Source organism: Doryrhamphus excisus, chromosome 4 (genome assembly GCF_030265055.1).
Source record: "Doryrhamphus excisus isolate RoL2022-K1 chromosome 4, RoL_Dexc_1.0, whole genome shotgun sequence".
Lineage (NCBI taxonomy): Eukaryota > Metazoa > Chordata > Actinopteri > Syngnathiformes > Syngnathidae > Doryrhamphus > Doryrhamphus excisus.
The window spans coordinates 20,995,178-21,015,766 of record NC_080469.1 but is presented as its reverse complement, the minus strand read 5'-3'; the positions used below and the strand labels follow the sequence as shown (position 1 = coordinate 21,015,766).

At 42.3% G+C, this 20,589-nt stretch overlaps 1 protein-coding gene across 3 annotated transcripts in view; it reads right to left on the bottom strand.

Annotated features, from left to right (window-relative positions):
* pcsk5b (proprotein convertase subtilisin/kexin type 5b) overlaps nucleotides 1-20,589 on the bottom strand; it is a 114,686-nt gene that overhangs the window by 80,031 nt on the left and 14,066 nt on the right. For all 3 annotated transcript variants that reach the window (XM_058069532.1, XM_058069530.1, XM_058069531.1), the window contains exons 2-5: nucleotides 17,991-18,095; nucleotides 5,703-5,858; nucleotides 1,800-1,943; nucleotides 5-81 (exon numbers count right to left, since the gene is read on the bottom strand). In XM_058069532.1, coding sequence (XP_057925515.1) covers nucleotides 5-81; nucleotides 1,800-1,943; nucleotides 5,703-5,858; nucleotides 17,991-18,095 — 482 coding nt within the window. The remainder of the gene's footprint in view (nucleotides 1-4; nucleotides 82-1,799; nucleotides 1,944-5,702; nucleotides 5,859-17,990; nucleotides 18,096-20,589) is intronic.

Sequence of the window (20,589 nt, the reverse complement as noted above, 5' to 3'; positions counted from 1 at the left end):
TTACTTGTTCTCGTTGGTTGCGTCATATCGCGGCATGGGATCGTTGTCATTGCCGTTGACGTCAAAGCTGGCTTGGTGGTCCTGGAGGAGGCACAGTGGTTAGAAGAAAGGAAAGAAAATCCAAAACATCAGAGTAGATGAGAAAAAGCTGCAAGTTAAAAAAAAAAAAAAAAGTGGATCCTGGAATCATCAGCATGTGTGTGCTCCCGGCACGTGTACGAGAAAAGAAGAGAAGCCGCTTGAACCCGATCAAAGTGCTCACATCAGCATGAAACCTAATGCAAACGGCACTGACGAAAGCTCGCCCTTCAGCGTACACAAATTCAGGCGCTAAAAGGTGCCGGCGCTGTCAAAAGGGGAGAAGGGGGGGTTGTGAATTGCTTTATCGGCGTGCTTGATTGATGGCCTCGCCGGCAGCCTCAGGCCGTGAAGTTCCAACCGGGCCTCTGTGGGAGGCTGGCATACCTAAACATGCACGTACAGCGTAACCACAGACAAATGAGGACGTACGCGCGGCATACCTGCGTGCTCGCAACTAGGAGGAATGTGATGTCGTTTATGAGCGAGTAATCCAAGCTTAGACCTTATCCGCTGGAGTCCCCTCGTGTCACTCCTCACCTTTCATTTTATCTTCTTGAGGGACAGGACAATAGAAAAACTTTAGAGTAGTCAGTGTGCGGCTTGCATAGCAGTATAGATTTAAGAGTCAACACATTATTGTGTAATAATTGGCAAAACAAGTGAGTACCAAGAAGGTAGTTGTGTTTTGCCTACAGTTAAGCATGATGCAGGGTTGCACGAGTGCTGCCAGGCACTGGGGAGCTGTGGTTCTTCATTTAGGGGAAACATTCCAACATGTACGGTGTTCCATTTCGCTATCGTGGTTCACTTTTTGCAGATTTGCTTTAAATTTTTGTGCTTTTTATAACAATTTTACAGTGCAACAACAAGCCAGGCCTGGCCCTTTAAGACGAATTGCACTCTGGGAAATGTTGCAGTCTTCTGCTTCCTGTTAGCTACTATTGTTTACTGTATTGGCAGCCAGCTGTTGCTCGCCGCTAATACAGTAAACAATAACCAACCGTGCCGCTATCAAGGCTGCACGGCTGCAAGCCCTCCCTCTGACAAACGCCACAATACCGAAACGAACTACATAAGAAGCCAGCCAGACCCCCGGACCGAAGGAAGGCAGAAGCTACGCAGCCGGTGTCTGGACCTTCGGACCGAAGCAAAGAAAACCACACAGCTGGAACAAGGGATTATGGCGAGGGGGAAATCGTTACATAATTGCAGATGCGACACGCTTCAACAAGGACACAAAAACGCCACAGCCGTTTGGCTGTCAGTGAGTCAATCATTTCTTGTGTCTAATTAATTAGGTCGTTCATTAAAATTCAAAGAAAATGTAAACAAAACAAAAGAAAATGTAAACAAAAGAGAAAAGTGAGGACATGTTAATGCTTAATAATAATATAAAATAATAATAATAATAATGCCAGTAGGAAGGCAGAAGCTACGCAGCCGGTGTCTGGACCTTCGGACCGAAGCAAAGAAAACCACACAGCTGGAACAAGGGAGTATGGCGAGGGGGGGATTGTTACATAATTGCGGATGCAACACGCTTCAACAAGGACACAAAAACGCCACAGCCAGTGTCAGTGAGTCAATCACAGTGAGGACATGTTAATGCTTAATAATAATATAAAATAATAATAATAATGCCGGTAAATTGTCATCTATTACCCCCCTCACGCTACACCCCCCCCCACACACACACACACGCATACATACACACTCACGTAGTTCTGAGCAAGGTCAGGGTGGTTGCGCTCAATGCCGTCATCCAGTATGGTCACCACCACGTCTTTGCCCGTGTAGCCTCTCTTCCACGCCCCCATGATGTTCATGTCCGACTGGCAGTTGTGGGCGTCGTCTTTGCAGTGCTGCGGAGACGGTGAGACAAGGCGACGGTCATCAAGGAGATCCAGAAGACGGACAAAAAGGAGGAAGAAACACTCTTACAAGTGGAAAAATACGTTTTACGCTCCTGGTTGTAGCATTATGAATCATACAAAAACAACTGTTTAGCGACAATGATAGTTAAACCTCGACAAATCGCTATTATTAGCTGACACCAAACATAATTAATGCGCATGCATGTGTTAATGTGGGGCGTGGAATATGATGTTCGAAAAACGTTATTGCCCTCAAAGCGTGGTTTCAACAGTGCCTTTATGTTTGATTTTAAACAATGCAGTTGTTTGACGACTTTTATGCAAACCATATTTTTCTCTTAAATTATAGTGGAATTCTGAATTGACGTCGACTTTAAATGTTCCTATAGCTCATCAATGTTTTCAGTAGTTTATGTCTAAAAATAGATTATGTGATCATTTATCGACTTCATTTTGAAAACCTGCAAGGCAACGATGTAGCAAGGGACGACTGTATATAACAAGTTATGTTGTTTACTTTGATAATGATTTGGACGGCATGAGAAAGTGGGAAGGAAAACAACTCTCTTTGGTCGATGCATGACCAACAGCAGGAGTCTCAAACTCCCGGCCCGCGGGCCAAATGCGGCCCGCAGGACGCTAGTTTGAGGCCCCCGCCTTGATATGAAAGTTTAATTTTTTTTGGATTTGCTTATTTATTTTTCCATCTTATTTTGTGTTGAAAAATAAAAATTAACATTAAACATTTATTTAATAATTTAATAATAAATAAAAATTAATTTGTTTCACTTGTTTTTTGATTTGCTTATTTATTTTTCCATCTTATTTTGTGTCGAAAAATAAAAATTGACATTAAACATTTATTTAATAATTTAATAATAAATAAAAATTAATTTATAATAATTTATTATAATTTTATGTTTCATCAGAGCTTTTGCAAAGAACCAAAGCACTGAAAAAGTGGAGGGTATAGCAGAAGCATTGAAGACTATATATATATATATATATTTAATATAATTAATATTTTGTATTATATTTTTATTTGTATTTCTTTTTTTAATATATATATTTTTTTTTTTTTTACCTGATGCGGCCCAGCCTCACCCAGACCCTAGCTCCAGTGGCCCCCAGGTAAATTGAGTTTGAGACCCCTGACCAACAGTGTAGCACCAACCTCCGTTTTAAAGCACATGTAGCGGTAGACTAAGCTGCTGGACGCTGACCACTTTGGTAGAATCACGTCGGGTGATTCATCAAACAGAGGCGTTTACGGTATAGTATATGAATGTGTTCACCACTTAATGGTGTCTGGAATCACATACATTATGTATATGTATATTATGTACATGATAGCAAGGTGTTAGGGCAACGTATCCTGATCATAAAAGGATAGCAACATGCAATGTTTAACAAAAGCCAACCCAATTAGATTGACGTTGGGGAATAACTTCTAACCCAATACTTCCTCACACACTCATAGTTCAAGAGTTACGTTCAAAAGCCAAAAAAATCGTAAAAGCGGCGGTCAAAGTATTAGGACTTATCTACAACTAGTTAACGATTGACAGCGCTGAGGACGCGCCACAGCTACTAAACAGCAGAAAGAGCAATGATCTAAAGGTGTATGCAAACAACCTGCGATAAACCCCGCATATCACCGCTGTACTCTTTCACTATGTCCTGTACCACAGATAGACGTAGGGGATGCTTGGGGGGGTGTTTGGGTGTCTGCTACCACTGGTCTCTATACTCTGCTGCATCGCTTTCCTTGTCTTTGCCCGTCCCCGGTCTGTCTTAGGGCTCATCCGGGATGGTTCTCCGGAACATGGGTGGTGCTCTGCTGGTTGTGGGGGCGCGGGGGAGATCAGGCCTCTCGGTGGATGGTGAGGTCCGTTGGTGGACTAGCGCTGGTCATGACTCCTCGGCTCTGGTGCTTGGCCTCCCCGTGGCACTTCCTCTCCGGGAGTTGAGCTGCCCGGCGGGTGTCGGCCGGCGCGGTGGGGTGCCTTGCTGCTCGCCTGCGCGCCCCCCTCCGCTTTCTCATGCGCAGGACTCCCTCCCTCGCCCGCTCCTTTGTCTGCCTCACAGCTGTAGCCCCGATGCCCGGGTAGAGGGGGGGGCTGGGGTGCTATCCCTTGACGGTCCGTGTCTCCCTGAGCTCGAGTCCTGGTTGTGGATCTGAGACCCCTGGGTCCCCCGCCCTATAACGCCCCGGACACCCCACCCGGGGACATCCACGGTGTGTGCTTGCGTGTGTGCGTATTCAGTGGATGGGGTGTGTGTGCGTGTGTCTGAGCTATTTTTATGTATTTATTGTTTTAAATACTAATTATTAGTTTTATTATGGTTTTATATATATGTGTGTGTGTGTGTGTGTGTGTGTGTGTGTGTGTGTATAGCTATATAGATATGCGAGGGGTGGGCTTTGCGAGGGTCTGGCGCTGGGTGTCCCATCTCTGCCGCCTGGTCCTCCATGGGGTAGTGGGTCCGAGCCAAGGCGGTCCTGTGTCGGTGGTCCGGCCTGGGGTTACCTAGGCCGGGCCGGGTTCCGCTTCCTGGAGGTGTGTGAGGGGGCCGGGGGGTGGCGCCTCCAGCCGTGGGCGGGTTCCCTTCCGGTTGGCGGGGGCGCCCTTGTGCCCACAGGTGTGTGGCCCTCAATGCCCTTCTGGGGTATGGTCTCCCGCCGGTCTCGGGGGTGTGGCTGTCCTCCGGCCTGCTGGCGCCCTGTTGCTGGTTGGCATTGCTCCTCCATGGCCCCTCCCTTGCTGGTCTCTTTGGTGGGATGCTTTGGGGGCGGGTCTTGGGGAGTCAGCCCTGGCTTTGCCCGCACCCACGGGGCCGGTGGATCTCTGGCGGTGAGAGCTTGACCTGGCTGCGCGGGGCGGAGTTTACTGGGTGGTAGAAGGCAGTCCCTCCCCTTTTGTCATTCTCGGTGACAATTACACATTCACACATATATGAATATGCACACCAACAGAAGTACACACCTCCATATGCGCACTCACAGCACATGGGTGCTTCTCTACACAATCTACCGTCTTATCCCTGATGTCGTTATGCTATTGGTATGCTACTATTACAGTAATAATGATGTCAAGCAGTGAGATTTTAAATTACTGCAACTGTATGGCTGTAATTGTGTTTACTATCTTCATTGTTACTATTGCCACTGGTAAGTTGGACTGTTTCATTTCACTGATATCATCTCCATTGTGACCCTTAGCCATCATTGACATTTAACTCATGCAGTCCTGTTTGTCACTGTTGTTGTTATGGGATTTGTTTTTGATGCTGTTTTTGTCTCCCCAACCCAGTTTCTCTTCTTCTTCTTGTCTGTATTTCTTCTTGTTCCGGTCGGGCCGCTCCAAATTCGCATTAAAAAAACATCAAATAATTGCAAATAAAATTTCATAGTACCGGGATTTATATCAGCATTTAGATCAACAATACTATCTGCCCCAATGGCTGGATGGGACACAAAAAAAAACCCCCAAAAACACAACAAAAAAGAAGTAAGGGATGTCTTCCATATGTGTCTATTTCCTTTAGTTTCAGTCTGAAAAAACAAACAAATCCCTCCGTGCCTCTGACCCCCCCCCCGCCACTGATCAGGGCCACAGAAGGACCTGAGCTGACCTTTCACCTACAAACTACATAAATACTGGAAAAGGGTGTCATGGAAACGCTCCTAGAAAACCAAACACTGCCAGGCGTTGCGTTGCGTTGGTACTACGCGCATATACTCACAATATACCACATACTGCCCCACTTGGCGTCGTTATAGAATATGTTGTTCTGGGCCGTCGTGCTGCTGTGGGCGTGGCTCGACAGGGAGAGGGGCGGGACCGGTTTGTAATCCCGCTTGATCCTCCTCTTGACCACCTGCTGCTGTATCCATTCCACCTGAAACGCACACAGAACGGCTGCCCCTTAGAACCAAAGTTGAATATTCAGACACAAAGCAATGCGAGGAACGTCGACTTAACGCTAGCTTAAGTAACAATCTGGCATCAAAACACATCATCATCAACATGGTGCAATGGCGTCAAATGTTTTTGCTGTCACATGACCTCAGTGCTGGACTAGCTAGGACACCTCATGTTGAAGGACTCCTCATTTCAAGATATTATATCTTATTATGTCTTTTGTAGGGGCGGCACGGCGGTCCAGTGGTTAGCACGCAGACCTCACAGCTTGGAGACCAGGGTTCAATTCCACCCTCGGCCATCTCTGTGTGGAGTTTGCATGTTCTCCCCGTGCATGCGTGGGTTTTCTCCGGGTACTCCGGTTTCCTCCCAGGTGGCCGAATCATGCGCTCCATGCTCAGCCTCATCATCTGTGCAGGAGGACACACTAGCGCCCACCGTAACACAATCACGTAACAAGTTTTCACGCTGGTGGAAGCGAATAATTCAACAGTACTGACACTGACGGGCGTCATCTGCCAGTTTTGCCAGCTTTAGAGGTTCTATCAGAGGTGTAACAGAGGCAGGACAGCAGCTGTGTGAAAGGGTACAGTTCTGCATTCGCTCCTCAAACAGCACAACTCCGCAGCATCTAATGATGGAGCAGGCGTTATAAAGAGACCACAAAGGGAATCATTTCCAGACAAGCATGAGTGATTTTCTTCTGCATGAACACTGTCCGTCTGGGAGGGGGGGGGGAGAAAAATATCTCTGTCGATACGACTTGAGCAGACAGTGAAAGGAAGCGCGTAGCTGACGACTGTAATGACTGCAGTGTGATTATCTGCTCTCGTGCACAGAAACAATTTGCCAGGTTCTTTGGAGACTCGGAAGGCAGCGAGACTCTAAGTCGAGAGAAGAAGAGGTTTGAAGAGAATGAGTCCCCGGAGAATCAATAAAATATATATATATTTTTTTAAGACTCAGCTGGAGGAAGAAAAGCGAAAACAAATAGCTGTAGAGAGCATGTAATGGCAGGAGAATTGAATTGAATAAATAAGGCTGATGTAATAACTCGAGTGAGTGACATTTCAGGGTCTTCCATAGGAGGCTGCAAAGACAAAAGAAGAAGTGAAAGAGAGTTTAGCGCTCCTGGGTGTCCGTCACGTCAGCCTCAAAAACAATGGCGTCATCAGAACGAGCACGTCTACTTAAAACCACTGGTGTATGATTACAATTTGCATACATTAGCATTTCAATTTCACCCCCTTGTCCACAATTCCGAGGGAGACAAGTGAAGGCATCGCCGCCTTTCATGCCTTATCTCTGATGGGCCTGTGTGTTTTGGTTTGTTTTCCTCGAGTTGGATCTCACTTTAGAGGCACGTTTCACTCTGAAGGGACAAAACCGCGGAATGTGAAGGACTTGAAAGCATTTTTGAGACGTTATAATGAGCAAGGATGGCTGCTAATAGCGGATTTTATACACCGTATAAAAGCTCCGACCCATATTCAATGAAATGCAGGTGCGTGGTCTACAAAAGAAAATAATATCTTGGGTTTTCTAATTAGCGTCCGGTCAAAAAAACACATTAACATTAACAGTTGTGGCTGTAGGCAACCTCATGGTGTTGTTTGTCGGTAACACTACTTAGCTATTAACGTGAAACAGCTGCATCCAGGCTGAACACGAGTGATATTCCGCCAAAATGCTACGGGCAATTTGTCCCGGGAGTCAATTCGGCGAGCAGCCATGACAACTTGTTGTGTATTCGCTTCCTTTGTGATGGGCAAACAAGGGCAGAGTCACTTTTATTGCAAATGTTGATCTGAAATCAGAGGAGAAGGTGTTTGCCAAGGCAGGCTACACACCGTTTGAACGAGTAGTACACAGGCAGGAAATATAATGAACTGAATGTTGACCAAAAACATTGGTTCTGTTGCTAATTAACGATGGCTGTTTCATAGTTGAATACTACCCGTTAAAAATATTAATTGCATATCCAAGCAAATTAAATTTTAGAATATTTAAATATTTTATATATAATAATTATTATTATAATAATTATTATTTATTTATGTATTATTTACGGATTTACAGTCCACCTGGTATTATTGTATCTGTAAAAGTGTCATGCAATCTGCTATTATTATTTATTATTTTATATTTAAATATTTTATATATAGTAATTATTATTATAATAATTATTATTTATTTATTATTTACGCATAACAGTCCATCTGGTATTATTGTATCTGTAAATGTGTCATGCAATCTGCTATTATTATTTATTATTTTACATTTATATTTAAAGATTTTATATATTATTATTATTATTATTAATTATAAGTATTATTATTATTATTTATTCATTATTTACGCATAACAGTCCACCTGGTATGATTGTATCTGTAAAAGTGTCATGCAATCTGCTATTATTTATTATATTTAAATATTTTATATAATAATAATATTTTATATAATAATAATAATAATAATAACAATTATTATTATTATTATTATTTATTATTATTGGAAAGAAAGAACGGGTGGGCCATATTCAAACACTTGGCGTGCCGGATGTGGTCCCCGGGCCGTAGTTTGCCCACCCCTGCTATATAGGGTAATACGAGTGTAAAGCCATTTAAAGCTGCCATTACAATACAATGATGAGACAATAAGCAAGCTTAGAAGCTTAACCTCAACTCTGAATCGTAGACATCACTTCCTGTCCACCACCCATTCTGCTACCTTACGAACACCACGACATATTTACTGGGACACACATCCAAGCACTTGAGTTTTCCTCTACACTTTTTCATGCACTCCAAATCCTTACTATATGTCATGAGTTTTGACATTTGTAAATAAGACCACGTCTCTAATTATCACCGGCTTCCGTCCTATCTGGCAAATAACCACGCCAGCTATAATTGGAGCCGTTGCGGTACATTGAAGCTCCACTGAAGTCCAATGCCCTCTATATGTTGGTACGAATCAGAACTGGATGTCTCCAAAGTCGCACCACCTTCAGACTTTGAACCGGCCTCTCGGGTTGTGATAGTTCCTTAACTATTAAACGATGTACACAGTGATTAAGACTAAATGTGTAGAGCAGGGGTCTCAAACACGCGGGACACTAGTTTGAGGCCCCCACCTCGATATGAAAGTTTAATGTTAGTGCGGCCCGCGCAAGTTTGATATGGATGCTGTATGGTATCATGTACCCAGAAAAAATGATTATGTTTGATTAATGTTCATGTCTGTTTCAGGTTAAATAACTGTTATTAGTTATCCTCCCTATCCGTGTGGAAGTGGTAAGTTTTTGGCTATTTAAGTTTAAAGGAAATAACTTGAAGGCTACCGTTTAGGTCGCTGGCTCTCTAGTTTGCGAGTTAGCATGTGTCTCAAGACCCTGCAGTTGCGCAATATGTTGTAAATAAAAAGAGTATAAATGTGACTATAGTCGTGTTTTGTCATGTCTACAGGGCTCTAATAATGCTTTGTTAATTTTAATCTGAAAAAAATAATTTGTCTACCCACCAACTATATGTGGTTTCTTAAGTTTTTATTTGCCGTTTTATTATTATTATTATATTTATTTATTTATTACTGATCGATTGTTTTTCTTTATTCTTGATTTGTTTATTTATTTTTCATCTTATTTTGTGCAGAAAAATAAAAAGTAAGATATTTGAGTGGAATGTTTTATCAGAGCTTTTCTTGTAGAAAATTGGAACCAAAGTGAAGTTTTTTAATTTTTTTTGTTTTCAATAATTGCGGTGTTTTTGTTTTTTTTTTGAAAACCTGATGCGGCCCAGTCTCACCCAGATCCTAGCTCCAGTTGCCCCCAAGTAAATTGAGTTTGAGACCCCTGGTGTAGAACATGTACATATGTATGTCTATTGTTGCTAGTTCGAGGCCCTTTTTTTAACCGATTTTCAGGATGACCCACTGCAGTCAACGCGTTCTTTCCCCCAAAGTGATGACACGCTTTACTCCCACAATAAGCGCCTACACTAACCACATGGCTCGAGCCCCGTTAGCCAATCCATACACGCACAAAGACAATATTGCCCTCAAACTCCTGCACAAGCATCAGCGCCTTTGTTGCTCTGCCAGGGGTGCGAGGCACGGCCATTGGATGCGCTCCATTCCGTTTTATTTACTCGCTGCTTGGTGGAGCACGGGAATGACTTTCTGCCTCGCCAAGCCACATTCCTCCAATCTCCCTGATCTCGTGCTGTCGATGCCCATTTGGTTGGAAACTTATCTGTGAGCTGGCCCGGCCTCTGCGGATCACATCCACCCTCCCCACTCCTGCTCTCTTGGAGGGCTTGCAGGTGGCCCTCGCCGCCTGGGTCAGTAACCAGGGGAAAAACTGGGGAAGAGTTCACTTCAGTGGAACAAATTGCCACAAATTGATCCCCTTTCGCTGATGTTTTTGTGATGGCGTTTTAGTTGAACACTAAAGAAAAAGTCAAAGGTTGGATGCAGAAGCTTTTTAGGACCTGCTGTCAAAAACGTTTGTCAAAGATAGGATGGCACCATACGGTTTGTTTCTTTTAGAAACAAGCGTTCTGTTTTCAAAGATCCTATATGTGACACAACCACTCTGTTTTTAAAAAGAGACTGCAAAGAAAGCAAGTCTATAATATGTTTCCCGAACTTTTTTTTAGGTATAACCATGGTTTTTATTAAGATGACCACAGACACTGTAAAAGATGGCGACCAGCAATACGCATCCGGCATTAAAAGCTAAATGTCTCATAAAAGGTAGCTTCCGACTACATCAAATCACAGCCAACAAAAAGGGATTACCGAGCCTGGAGTTTGTTTTCCACATGCGGGTGACGTCCAGTGTAACATAAATGCGATATAATAACATCATCAAAGCTTACCTTTATACATCCGCACACAGCATCAGCATTTGGAAACAACAATGAGATGAAAGAACGGGGGGAATAGACTCTCCCCGCAAACAACTATGGCCCGTTCATAGACAAAGTGGGAATACACGTGAATGACAATGAAACATAAGAATACAAAAGAAATATTTGAGTATACAGTATATTATTTTTCCAATAAAATAATTGCTGTTATTTACACGGACTGCCAGTTGAGTAGTAAAATAAAAAGGCTGTGGCATCATTGTTTAGACCAGGGGTCTCAAACACGCGGCCCGTGGGCCAAATGTGGCCCGCAGGACACTAGTTTGAGGCCCCCGCCTTGATATGAAAGTTTAATGTTAGTGCGGCCCGCGCAAGTTTGGATGCTGTATGGTATCATGTACCCAGAAAAAATTATTACGTTTGATTAATGTTCATGTTAAAGGTTAAATAACTGTTAATAGTTATCCTCCCTATCCGTGTGGAAGTGGTAAGTTTTTGGCTATTTAAGTTGAAAGGAAATAACTTGAAGGCTACCGTTTAGGTCGCTAGCTCTCTAGTTTGCGAGTTAGCATGTGTCTCAAGACCCTGCAGTTGCGCAATATGTTGTAAATAAAAAAAAGTATAAATGTGACTATAGTCGTGTTTTGTCATGTCTACAGGGCTCTAATAATGCTTTGTTCATTTTAATCTGAAAAAAATAATTTGTCTACCCACCAACTATATGTGGTTTCTTAAGTTTTTATTATTTGCCGTTTTCATTCATTCGTTCATTCATTCATTCATTTTCTACCGCTTTTTCCTCAAGAGGGTCGCGGGGGTGCTGGAGCCTATCCCAGCTGTCTTCGGGCGAGAGGCGGGGTACACCCTGGACTGGTCGCCAGCCAATCACAGGGCACATATGTTTTATTATTATTATATTTATTTATTCATTACTGATTGATTAATTTTCTTTATTCTTGATTTGTTTATTTCTTTTTCATCTTATTTTGTGCAGAAAAATAAAAATTAAGATATCTGAGAACAGTGGAATGTTTTATCAGAGCTTTTATTGTAGAAAATCGGAACCAAAGCACTGAAAAAGTTTGTATATTTTTCTATAAAAACCTGATGCGGACCAGCCTTGCCCAGACCCTAACACAACTATAGTCACATTTATACTTTTTTATTTACAACATATTGCGCAACTGCAGGGTCTTGAGACACATGCTAACTCGCAAACTAGAGAGCTAGCGACCTAAACGGTAGCCTTCAAGTTATTTCCTTTAAACTTAAATAGCCAAAAACTTACCACTTCCACACGGATAGGGAGGATAACTATTAACAGTTATTTAACCTTTAACATGAACATTAATCAAACGTAATATTTTTTTCTGGGTACATGATACCATACAGCATCCATATCAAACTTGCGCGGGCCGCACTAACATTAAACTTTCATATCAAGGCGGGGGCCTCAAACTAGTGTCCTGCGGGCCACATTTGGCCCACGGGCCGCGTGTTTGAGACCCCTGCTTTTCACTGATGAAAGATGAGAGTCTAGTTTTACTTTTGGTATAAACCATGGCAGTGTAGCCCGTGGACACAACATTCTGTGTGCCTTGAAAAGTCAAAATGATCAAAAATGGCCGTCTGGGATTGAATGAGTGACGTATGTCGCCTTTAAGATGATTTTATGCTTCCTTATTTCAGATCATTATCATGTAATAATTACTATGGCTGTCCGATATTGTCCTACTCTCAATTTTCGATACCAATATGACTGTGGTGGAATGAACACGTATGTGTTGGGAAAATGAGCAGTTAAGCCATGTGATTGGTCGAAGTTGATCTCAGTGATAAATGACCGGTATTGGAATCAACAGCACAGAACCCCGATCGATGTAGCATGGCGATAATAGACTAATCTAACCTTCGATTTAGTGCACCTTCTGGTTAGCATGCTAAGCATTTAGTACTCAGAAATCCAGACTACATTTCTTTGGGAAGATGTTTTTAAATCCTTATTTCACTTCCATGTACACCCAATCAATGTAATTGTGTTTATTATTACCTCCGCCAGGGACAAACACAAGGCAAGAAGCTGTTTTTTGTTTTTTTTTAGTCTGTAAGTGTGTTTGTATGCATGCGTCGTCGTCACTGCGGCGGATCCACAAACGTTATCTATCATTTATTATTGTGAAAACGTCCGATCCGCAGAACGATGCGCTAAGTAACGCCTACAGTCACAAGCGCATTCAATCAACATGCTTTTCACATCCCATAATCAGATTCAGGTTGATTACATTTAAATGAAAGTAGTTAGCATTCACTATTGCTATGCTACACTTGTTATGACCTGAGAGGGAACAGGAAGGATCAGCTTTCTAACATACGTAGCAGCCTACACTAGACGAGGCGACTTTCGTTCCCGGCGTCTGAGACCCTTTGAGACGCAAATGCCTCCGGCAACAATTTTTTTTCCTTCTGCAAATCTGTGCCCTTTTTTTTTTTTAAAAGGAACTGTTGGTTAGAATGAACCTGAAATGAATGCATAAGTGGCAGATTATTGCAGTTTCCCGTTCTGATAATTAGGGGTGTACATCATGGTACACCGTAGTCACCGTATGGTAGGTACCTCAGTTTTAAGATCACGGTTCGGTTTATTTTTGGTACAATAAGGCAGTGATTTTCAACCACTGTGCCACGGCACACTAGTGTACCCTGAGAAACCGTCAGGTGTGCCGTGAGGAATTATCCAATATCACTTTTTATAATTAATGATTAATCATCATTTGCAAATATTATGTCAATAGCCATGAATATATGGAACCAAATATTCCAATTGGTTTATTTGGAAAGAATTGAACAGGGATGGAATATTCCTTTAACCAATCCGATTGAGGGATCTTGTAACGGAAAGTTGTCAGGGTGCGTTCTTCTTCGTGGTGTTTTTCTTCTTCTCTTGTTTATTGGCGGTTGGCAAGCAGCTTTCGTGTGCATTAGCGCCATCTGTGGAACAGAATCTAAACCCTTCTATACTTTATTCACAAGTGCAGTTTTATTCAAAAAGAAAATATATATCTATATAAAACATGTCCTGAGTTTAATTATAAAATATTAGCAAGATTGAATTTGATCTTTTCCTGTTTAAATTTATCCCGGGTGCGTTCTTTCAGCGCATGCTCAGATATGACGTAACACGCAGATCCAGACGTTCTTCACTTTTAAAAATGGAGGCCAGCAATCGGCACTGGACTAAGCAAAGTTTGTTTTTGATTCAAACTAAATTTCAAGACTGGACAGATGAAAAACTGTCAATACGGAGTTATTCCAACAAGTGAAAGAATAACTTGGGGAAGTCGGTATCACGTGATGTTGATGTTTACGTTTTACTGGGCATGCCCTATTGACTATTCTGGTTGATTTTCACGGCGCATGTAGACAAGAGATTGGAATATTCCTTTCTATGGATACCATTGTTTCCCAAAAGGTCATTCGGAAAGAGAAAAACTGGTCATGTAAAAACATGGCTACTGTCGAGTGTCTGTGGTGTAAAGACTGGCAGAGCAATGTAATATTGGTCCGTGTGGCAACACCTAGCTTGTTCCTCCGATAGACTTATTGATGCACGTGTGAGGTCGTGGTGACATTTTGTAACATTTTTGGTTAGTGGTGTGCCACAAGATTTTTTCCAATGTAAAAAACGTGCCGTGGCTCAAAAAAGGTTGAAAAACACTGCAATAAAGGGATGAAAACTAACAAAACTGCTTATAAGCTTATAAATGACTATAATCTACGTCACAGTGTTACTTTGTTCAGCAAGTCAACGCCACTAAATGCTCTTTGACCTGACAGGTAAGCAACGCCACCGCACTTAAGACGCCATAAAGTGACACGTCTCTACGGTAACCCGCTCGAATGCGCTAGGACAAGTTCACGGCACCGCTACACGCCCGTCTGACTCACTGCCGCAGACTAACTAGCCCTCACGTTGATCCCACAGACAAGCCCCGCAGATTACACAGCCTAAATTCCTCCGCACGCAACCTTTCCTTCTTTCGTCTCGCCCCCCTTTGTATTTTTTTTAAGCTCTCAATTTCTAATCAGGCCAGAGTCTCTATGCTAGCTAGTACCGGGATATGAACCTCGCTCCACAAGGGCACATTGTCGGGGCCAGGAAAGCCAATATGTTGGCGGAAAGACTTGGAAAGCTGGTGGAGATGGTCTCTGAGGAAGCTTGTGGAAGATGGCCCACTGAAGAATCTGACTTAACCTACCGTAAATTCCGGACTATAAGCCGCTACTTTTTTCCCCAAACTTTCAACCCAGCGGCTTATTCAGTGATGCGGCCAATTTATGTAATTTTTCTAATGACCGCCAGGGGCTCTCGAGTAGAAAAGGTAAAATTAAGACCGGTGGAATATATGCGTCGAGAAAAGACTGTAACTTCTTGTCTTGTGCATAAATTAAATTAGCGTGAACATACCCTCATCATGGAAAATGCAAAAAGAAAGGCATATGATGCAGCTTTCAAGATAAAAGCAATCGAGCTGTCCGATAAAGAAGGAAACAGAGCTGCTGCACGTAAACTTGGCATAAACGAAATCGATGGTGAGACGCTGGAAACGGCAGCGGGATGAAATGGAGCAATGTAAAAAGACCGCGGCGTGTTGTTACCGTTTTACTGCCGCGTCACAGGCACCGTTTGTGAAGAAAGTTATATTATTATTATTGTTAAGTTATATGATTAAAACTTTGAAAACTCTCTCTGTGTACCGTCTTTCTTTGTAAATATGTTTACATGTTTTAATGTGGGCACATGCTGCTTATATACAGGTGCGGCTTGTGTATGTACAAAATCGGTTTTCCTCTAAAAATGTAGTGGGTGAGGCTTATAATCAGGTGCGCTCAATAGTCCGGAAATTAAGGTAATATAAAAAAGGTGGAGGAAAATAAAGGCACACACATCCAACTCGAGAGCGCTACGGGTGTCACAAGACGAGACGGACCGAACCATGAGGTTTAGTCCAGTAGAACAAGGCAACATTTGAAAAAAAAAATGTTTTTTAGCCCGTCACAAAGTGTGTTATTGTCCCACAAATTGACGCTCAACATTTTTTGAGACCAAATAAACCATTAATGTTATTTATTCATTCATTCATTTTCTACCGCTTATCCTCACGAGGATCACAAGGGGTGCTGGAGCCTATCCCAGCTGTCTTCGGGCGAGAGGCGGGGTACACCCTGGACTGGTCGCCAGCCAATCACAGGGCACATATAGACAAACAACCATTCACACTCACATTCATACCTATGGACAATTTGGAGTCGCCAATTAACCTAGCATGTTTTTGGAATGTGGGAGGAAACCGGAGTACCCGGAGAAAACCCACACATGCACGGGGAGAACATGTAAACTCCACACAGAGATGCCCGAGGGTGGAATTGAACCCTGGTCTCCTAGCTGTGAGGTCTATGCGCTAACCACTCGACCGCCGTGCTGCCCCCATGTTATGATAATATATAATAATTAAAGGTGCCTCCATCGTTCGCCCATTGGCCGACCCCTTCAGCGTATCAGCTCCGCCCCCCTGCAGCATCCAGAACAAGCATGTCTGCCATGTGTGGGACTTCCTGTCTTTGTGACAATGATGTATGAATAACAAATAATGATGTTTTTCACTTTTGGAAATGCTGGCCCGGTCTTAACTGTATCGTAAAAGCATTGGTTGGTATCGTAGTTTACGTCTCTTAGGTCATACACAGGACTTAAAAAAAAAATATTAAAAAAAGGATAACATCTATTAATAATAAGTAGAAGTTTGGACAAACGCAAATGAAAGTTTACTGGCAGAGGTCTGAGGGTTTTTTTCTTTACATTTGTCACAGTGTTGTGTGCATTTCAATGAAGTGGATGGTAGACTCTGGTTAATCAGCCTTGTATAACGTATTGTCTATTGTGTCTGGGTTGGAGCAGTGTGGGGGGGGGTTCAGGCGGCATCAATAATGGAGTCAGGGTCTGATGCATGACCTGCTGTTGTGGACGAGGACTGGGGAGGGTTTATCTCGGGTAAATCTGCTCTTTTTGAAAGGATTAGCTGGACCCAAAGGGAATAAATGACACCTGAGAAGGTAAGCGTGTAAACAGGAAGTAAACAGGAAGTAAATTAAGCTAAAACATACCGCAGTGGAAGTCTGGGGTTCTTTTTCAGATTCTAACGTCGCTGTTTGATGTGCATGGTAACAGGCAGTGTGTTAGCATGAATTAGCGTGAGTTTGTGCACTGAACAAATATGCACATGTGCACTGAATAACGTCATCAAATCTTACCTTTGTGCATTCCCGCACAGTATCAGCGTTTAGGAGCAAATATGAGTTGAAAGAAAAAAATGAAAAATACACTAAACCTCGGATATATCTTATTCAATTGTTCCCACTGGTTTTGTCCGATATAAGCGAAATCCGTTATATGCGTATAACGGAAAATGTCCGTTTTCGGACATTTTTTTTATCCGTTATAAAAAGGCACTTCCTTGACTATGTTTCCAATGTACCTGGACGCGCAGGCAACGCTGCAAACGCTGCAAATGACGTCGTATAGCGGCCTGTCACGATTCGGCGAATCGGAGCGCCACGATGCGGCCATCCGATATATGCGAGGGAAATTTAATGGAAATGCATTGGAACGGGACTGGAGATTTTGTCCGAAATAGGCGAAATCCGTTATAAAAAATCCGATATATGCAATGAATTTTTATTGGAAATGCATTACAGAAAAATTGGTTCTTTTTTATCTGTCCGTTGTGAGCGAATTTCCGATATATCCGAGTCCGATATATCCGAGGTTTACTGTACATTATAGTATAGTCTATCTGTGTAGCGAGGGAGAATGTTAGCACATGCATATAGCGCATGCAAGGACTGTTGAACAAAGTGTGATGGGTCTGCGTGTATGTAATTCAATGTATTTATTTCAAAATGTTTTTTTAATAATCATTTGCTGAAACTTACCAATGTTCTACTGCTGATGACTACAGAACAGAAAAAGATTGAAAGAAATATTTTCGATGTAGCCTTGAAAAATCGGTCAACAATGGCCGGTAGCATGAGGGACGGCTATTTGAAAAGTGGCTGGGATCGAATGAGTTAAGAGGAGTCAAAAGGATAGTCACATGACCTGGGTCGAATCGGAGAAAATAAAACTAAAGCAAACGACAACCATGATCGTGGAACATCTCCAAAGCGGACAACGTGCTTACCTTGGGCTCCATGGAGATGAAACTATGGCGGCCGCGACTGGACAAAGTTGACCTCTTAATGGTCCGACTGTGGAAGAAGTGATAGTGGTCTTTCAAGTCTCCAATCTGTGAAAGCATAAACATGTTGCATTGTTATTAATTATGCCCCATAAGCAGCAGTCTATGGGGCTTGCATTACTGAGCAAGCCCATATTGTTATTCCTTGTGATGTTTAGCTATTATATCTTAATCTTCCCATTTTTGTACGCGTAATGCGGCCAAAACCGCAAGAAGGACCCCCACACATGTTACACCGCCAGAATCCTGACGCTCAGGACTACAGCAGTATTTATTTTTTGGAACGTTTTGTGTAACCATGGCGACGCTAGTCACCAAAACATTAAAAAATGGGCCACTAGATTAGATACACCTGTTCTATTTTTAGAACAGCCACATTCCAGGGAAAACGAGAATTTACAGACTTTTCACAGCCTTGTAGCTCAGCCATACGGCCACGTAGAAACGTGATTAACGGCTCATTTTTGAGATAGACTTCTCAACTTTCCCTGTGGCTAAATGCTAATTGCTAGCATGTTAGCATTTAAGCTAATTCACTCATGTCTAAAGGCAAATACACACATGGCATGATGTAGGAAGGTTATAGGACAACCTTGGCACTTTCTAAACTTGAGGCCATCTTGCGAGGTGCTAGCATGATGACTGTTAGCATTTTAGCTAATTTACTCATAGACACATAGACACATGACATGATGTGGGGACACTATGGGACTGCATCAACCTTTTCGGTACTTGAGGCCCTCTTGCTAGGTGCTAGCTTGATGACTGTTAGCATTTTAGCTAATTTACTCATAGACACATGACATGATGTGGGGACACTATGGGACTGCATCAACCTTTTCGTTACTTGAGGCTGTCTTGCTAGGTGCTAGCACAGTAGCCGTTGGCGCACAGGTGGCAAGCCCATCAAAATTTCTGCGGGAATTTTCTAGTTTATTGTTATTATTTTTATTAGTAGTCAGTAGCAGTAGTGTCACTATTGAAGACACTCGGTGTGTGCAAACCACTCCACATCCCCCTCCCCAAGAAAAAGATAAAAGGTTAAAACACAGCAAATGCACACTAGTGACAGACGAGTGAGGACCTGAATAGAAGGGCAGCTGCTTGGCGGCGATTAGTATTAATAATTGATAAAGACCATACAATCCCTCACATGACCAGAGCGTCATGGCTTCCAAGGCCCCTGCGGTCGCATCACTGATCCGTGGCTGAGCTCCAAAGCCACACAGCCCCCATTAGATCAGCTTTCAGCTCATGAAGCAATCCGCACGCACCCACATGGGTGTGTGGGGGGGCGGAATGGCAAAGTCACCACAAGGGGATGCTTTCATTAATTAACAGGCAAACAAACCAAACTGCAGTGTTTCTCCTACCAATACATTATAAGGGGGTGCATGAAGCCCTGGGGTTTGATTTTGTGGCTTATTATTTAGTCTTCCCATTGATTGTTGTTATAAAAGGTGACAGTTGCAGAGGAATCGTATTTAAGAATCAAACATAAGCAGCATGTGAATGACATAACGTCAAAGTCCGGAGAAGGAATGTTTGTGTGGGGGAAATATTTCCCTGGCGCAATCTCATCACAAATGCTAACCCGCCCCTTTTCACGAACTAAACAAGAGTTTACATACCTGAAGCACCATCAAAAATTGGCGAAAAAAAACTTTGAAACGTCTCTCTTAGGGAGCGTCAATGAAAGCTAGCTGGGTTAGCTTAGTTTAGCAGAGCATGCTAGGGCGGCTGTGTGTGTGTATGAGACTAGGGTGTGTATTGGCAAGAATCTGGCGATACGATACGTATCACGAAACGATATTAAGATTAAGATCAAGATCAAGATCAAGATCAAGATCAAGATCAAGATCAAGATATGCCTTTATTCGTCCCTCAGTGGGGAAATTTGTATTGCACAGCAGCAAGAGTACAGAATCAGTTAAGCAGTACAAAATAATACACAGCAGTACACAATATAGAAAAATAAACAAAATAAACAACCCAAGTATTAACAAAATCAACAGTTTTTCCCAGAGTTATATACAATACAGTATGTAGATAATATGAAACGAGATGAGATATATGACCAGTCTATACACTGAGATCTTGTTAGAGAGTTAATATGAGGCATTATGGAAATACTTCACATAGAATATTGCATTTAGAGCCCTTAATATTGCACATGGAGGTTGATCAGATATTGCACAGTGAATGGGGTCTGGAGTAACTATACTGACTATAAAAGCAAGTATTGCACAGATGTACATATATCACGATACTGGGTTTTTTTGTAGTTAAAGATTATTTCCTGGAAAAACTGAATTACACCAGCAATATGCACTTACTAAACACATTTTTATTCAATTAGAACAGTATGTTATGCTGTATCACAAACTTTCCTCTGTAAAAACTTAAAGTGTAGCATTTGGATAAATAAAGCTTTAACATCCAGCTTTAAATTTACAAAAAAAAAAAACATAAAAAACAAATAAATTAAATTATGCCTCAAAATCCTGCTCAAATGTTCACATTCTATTAGCTGTGAAAAACT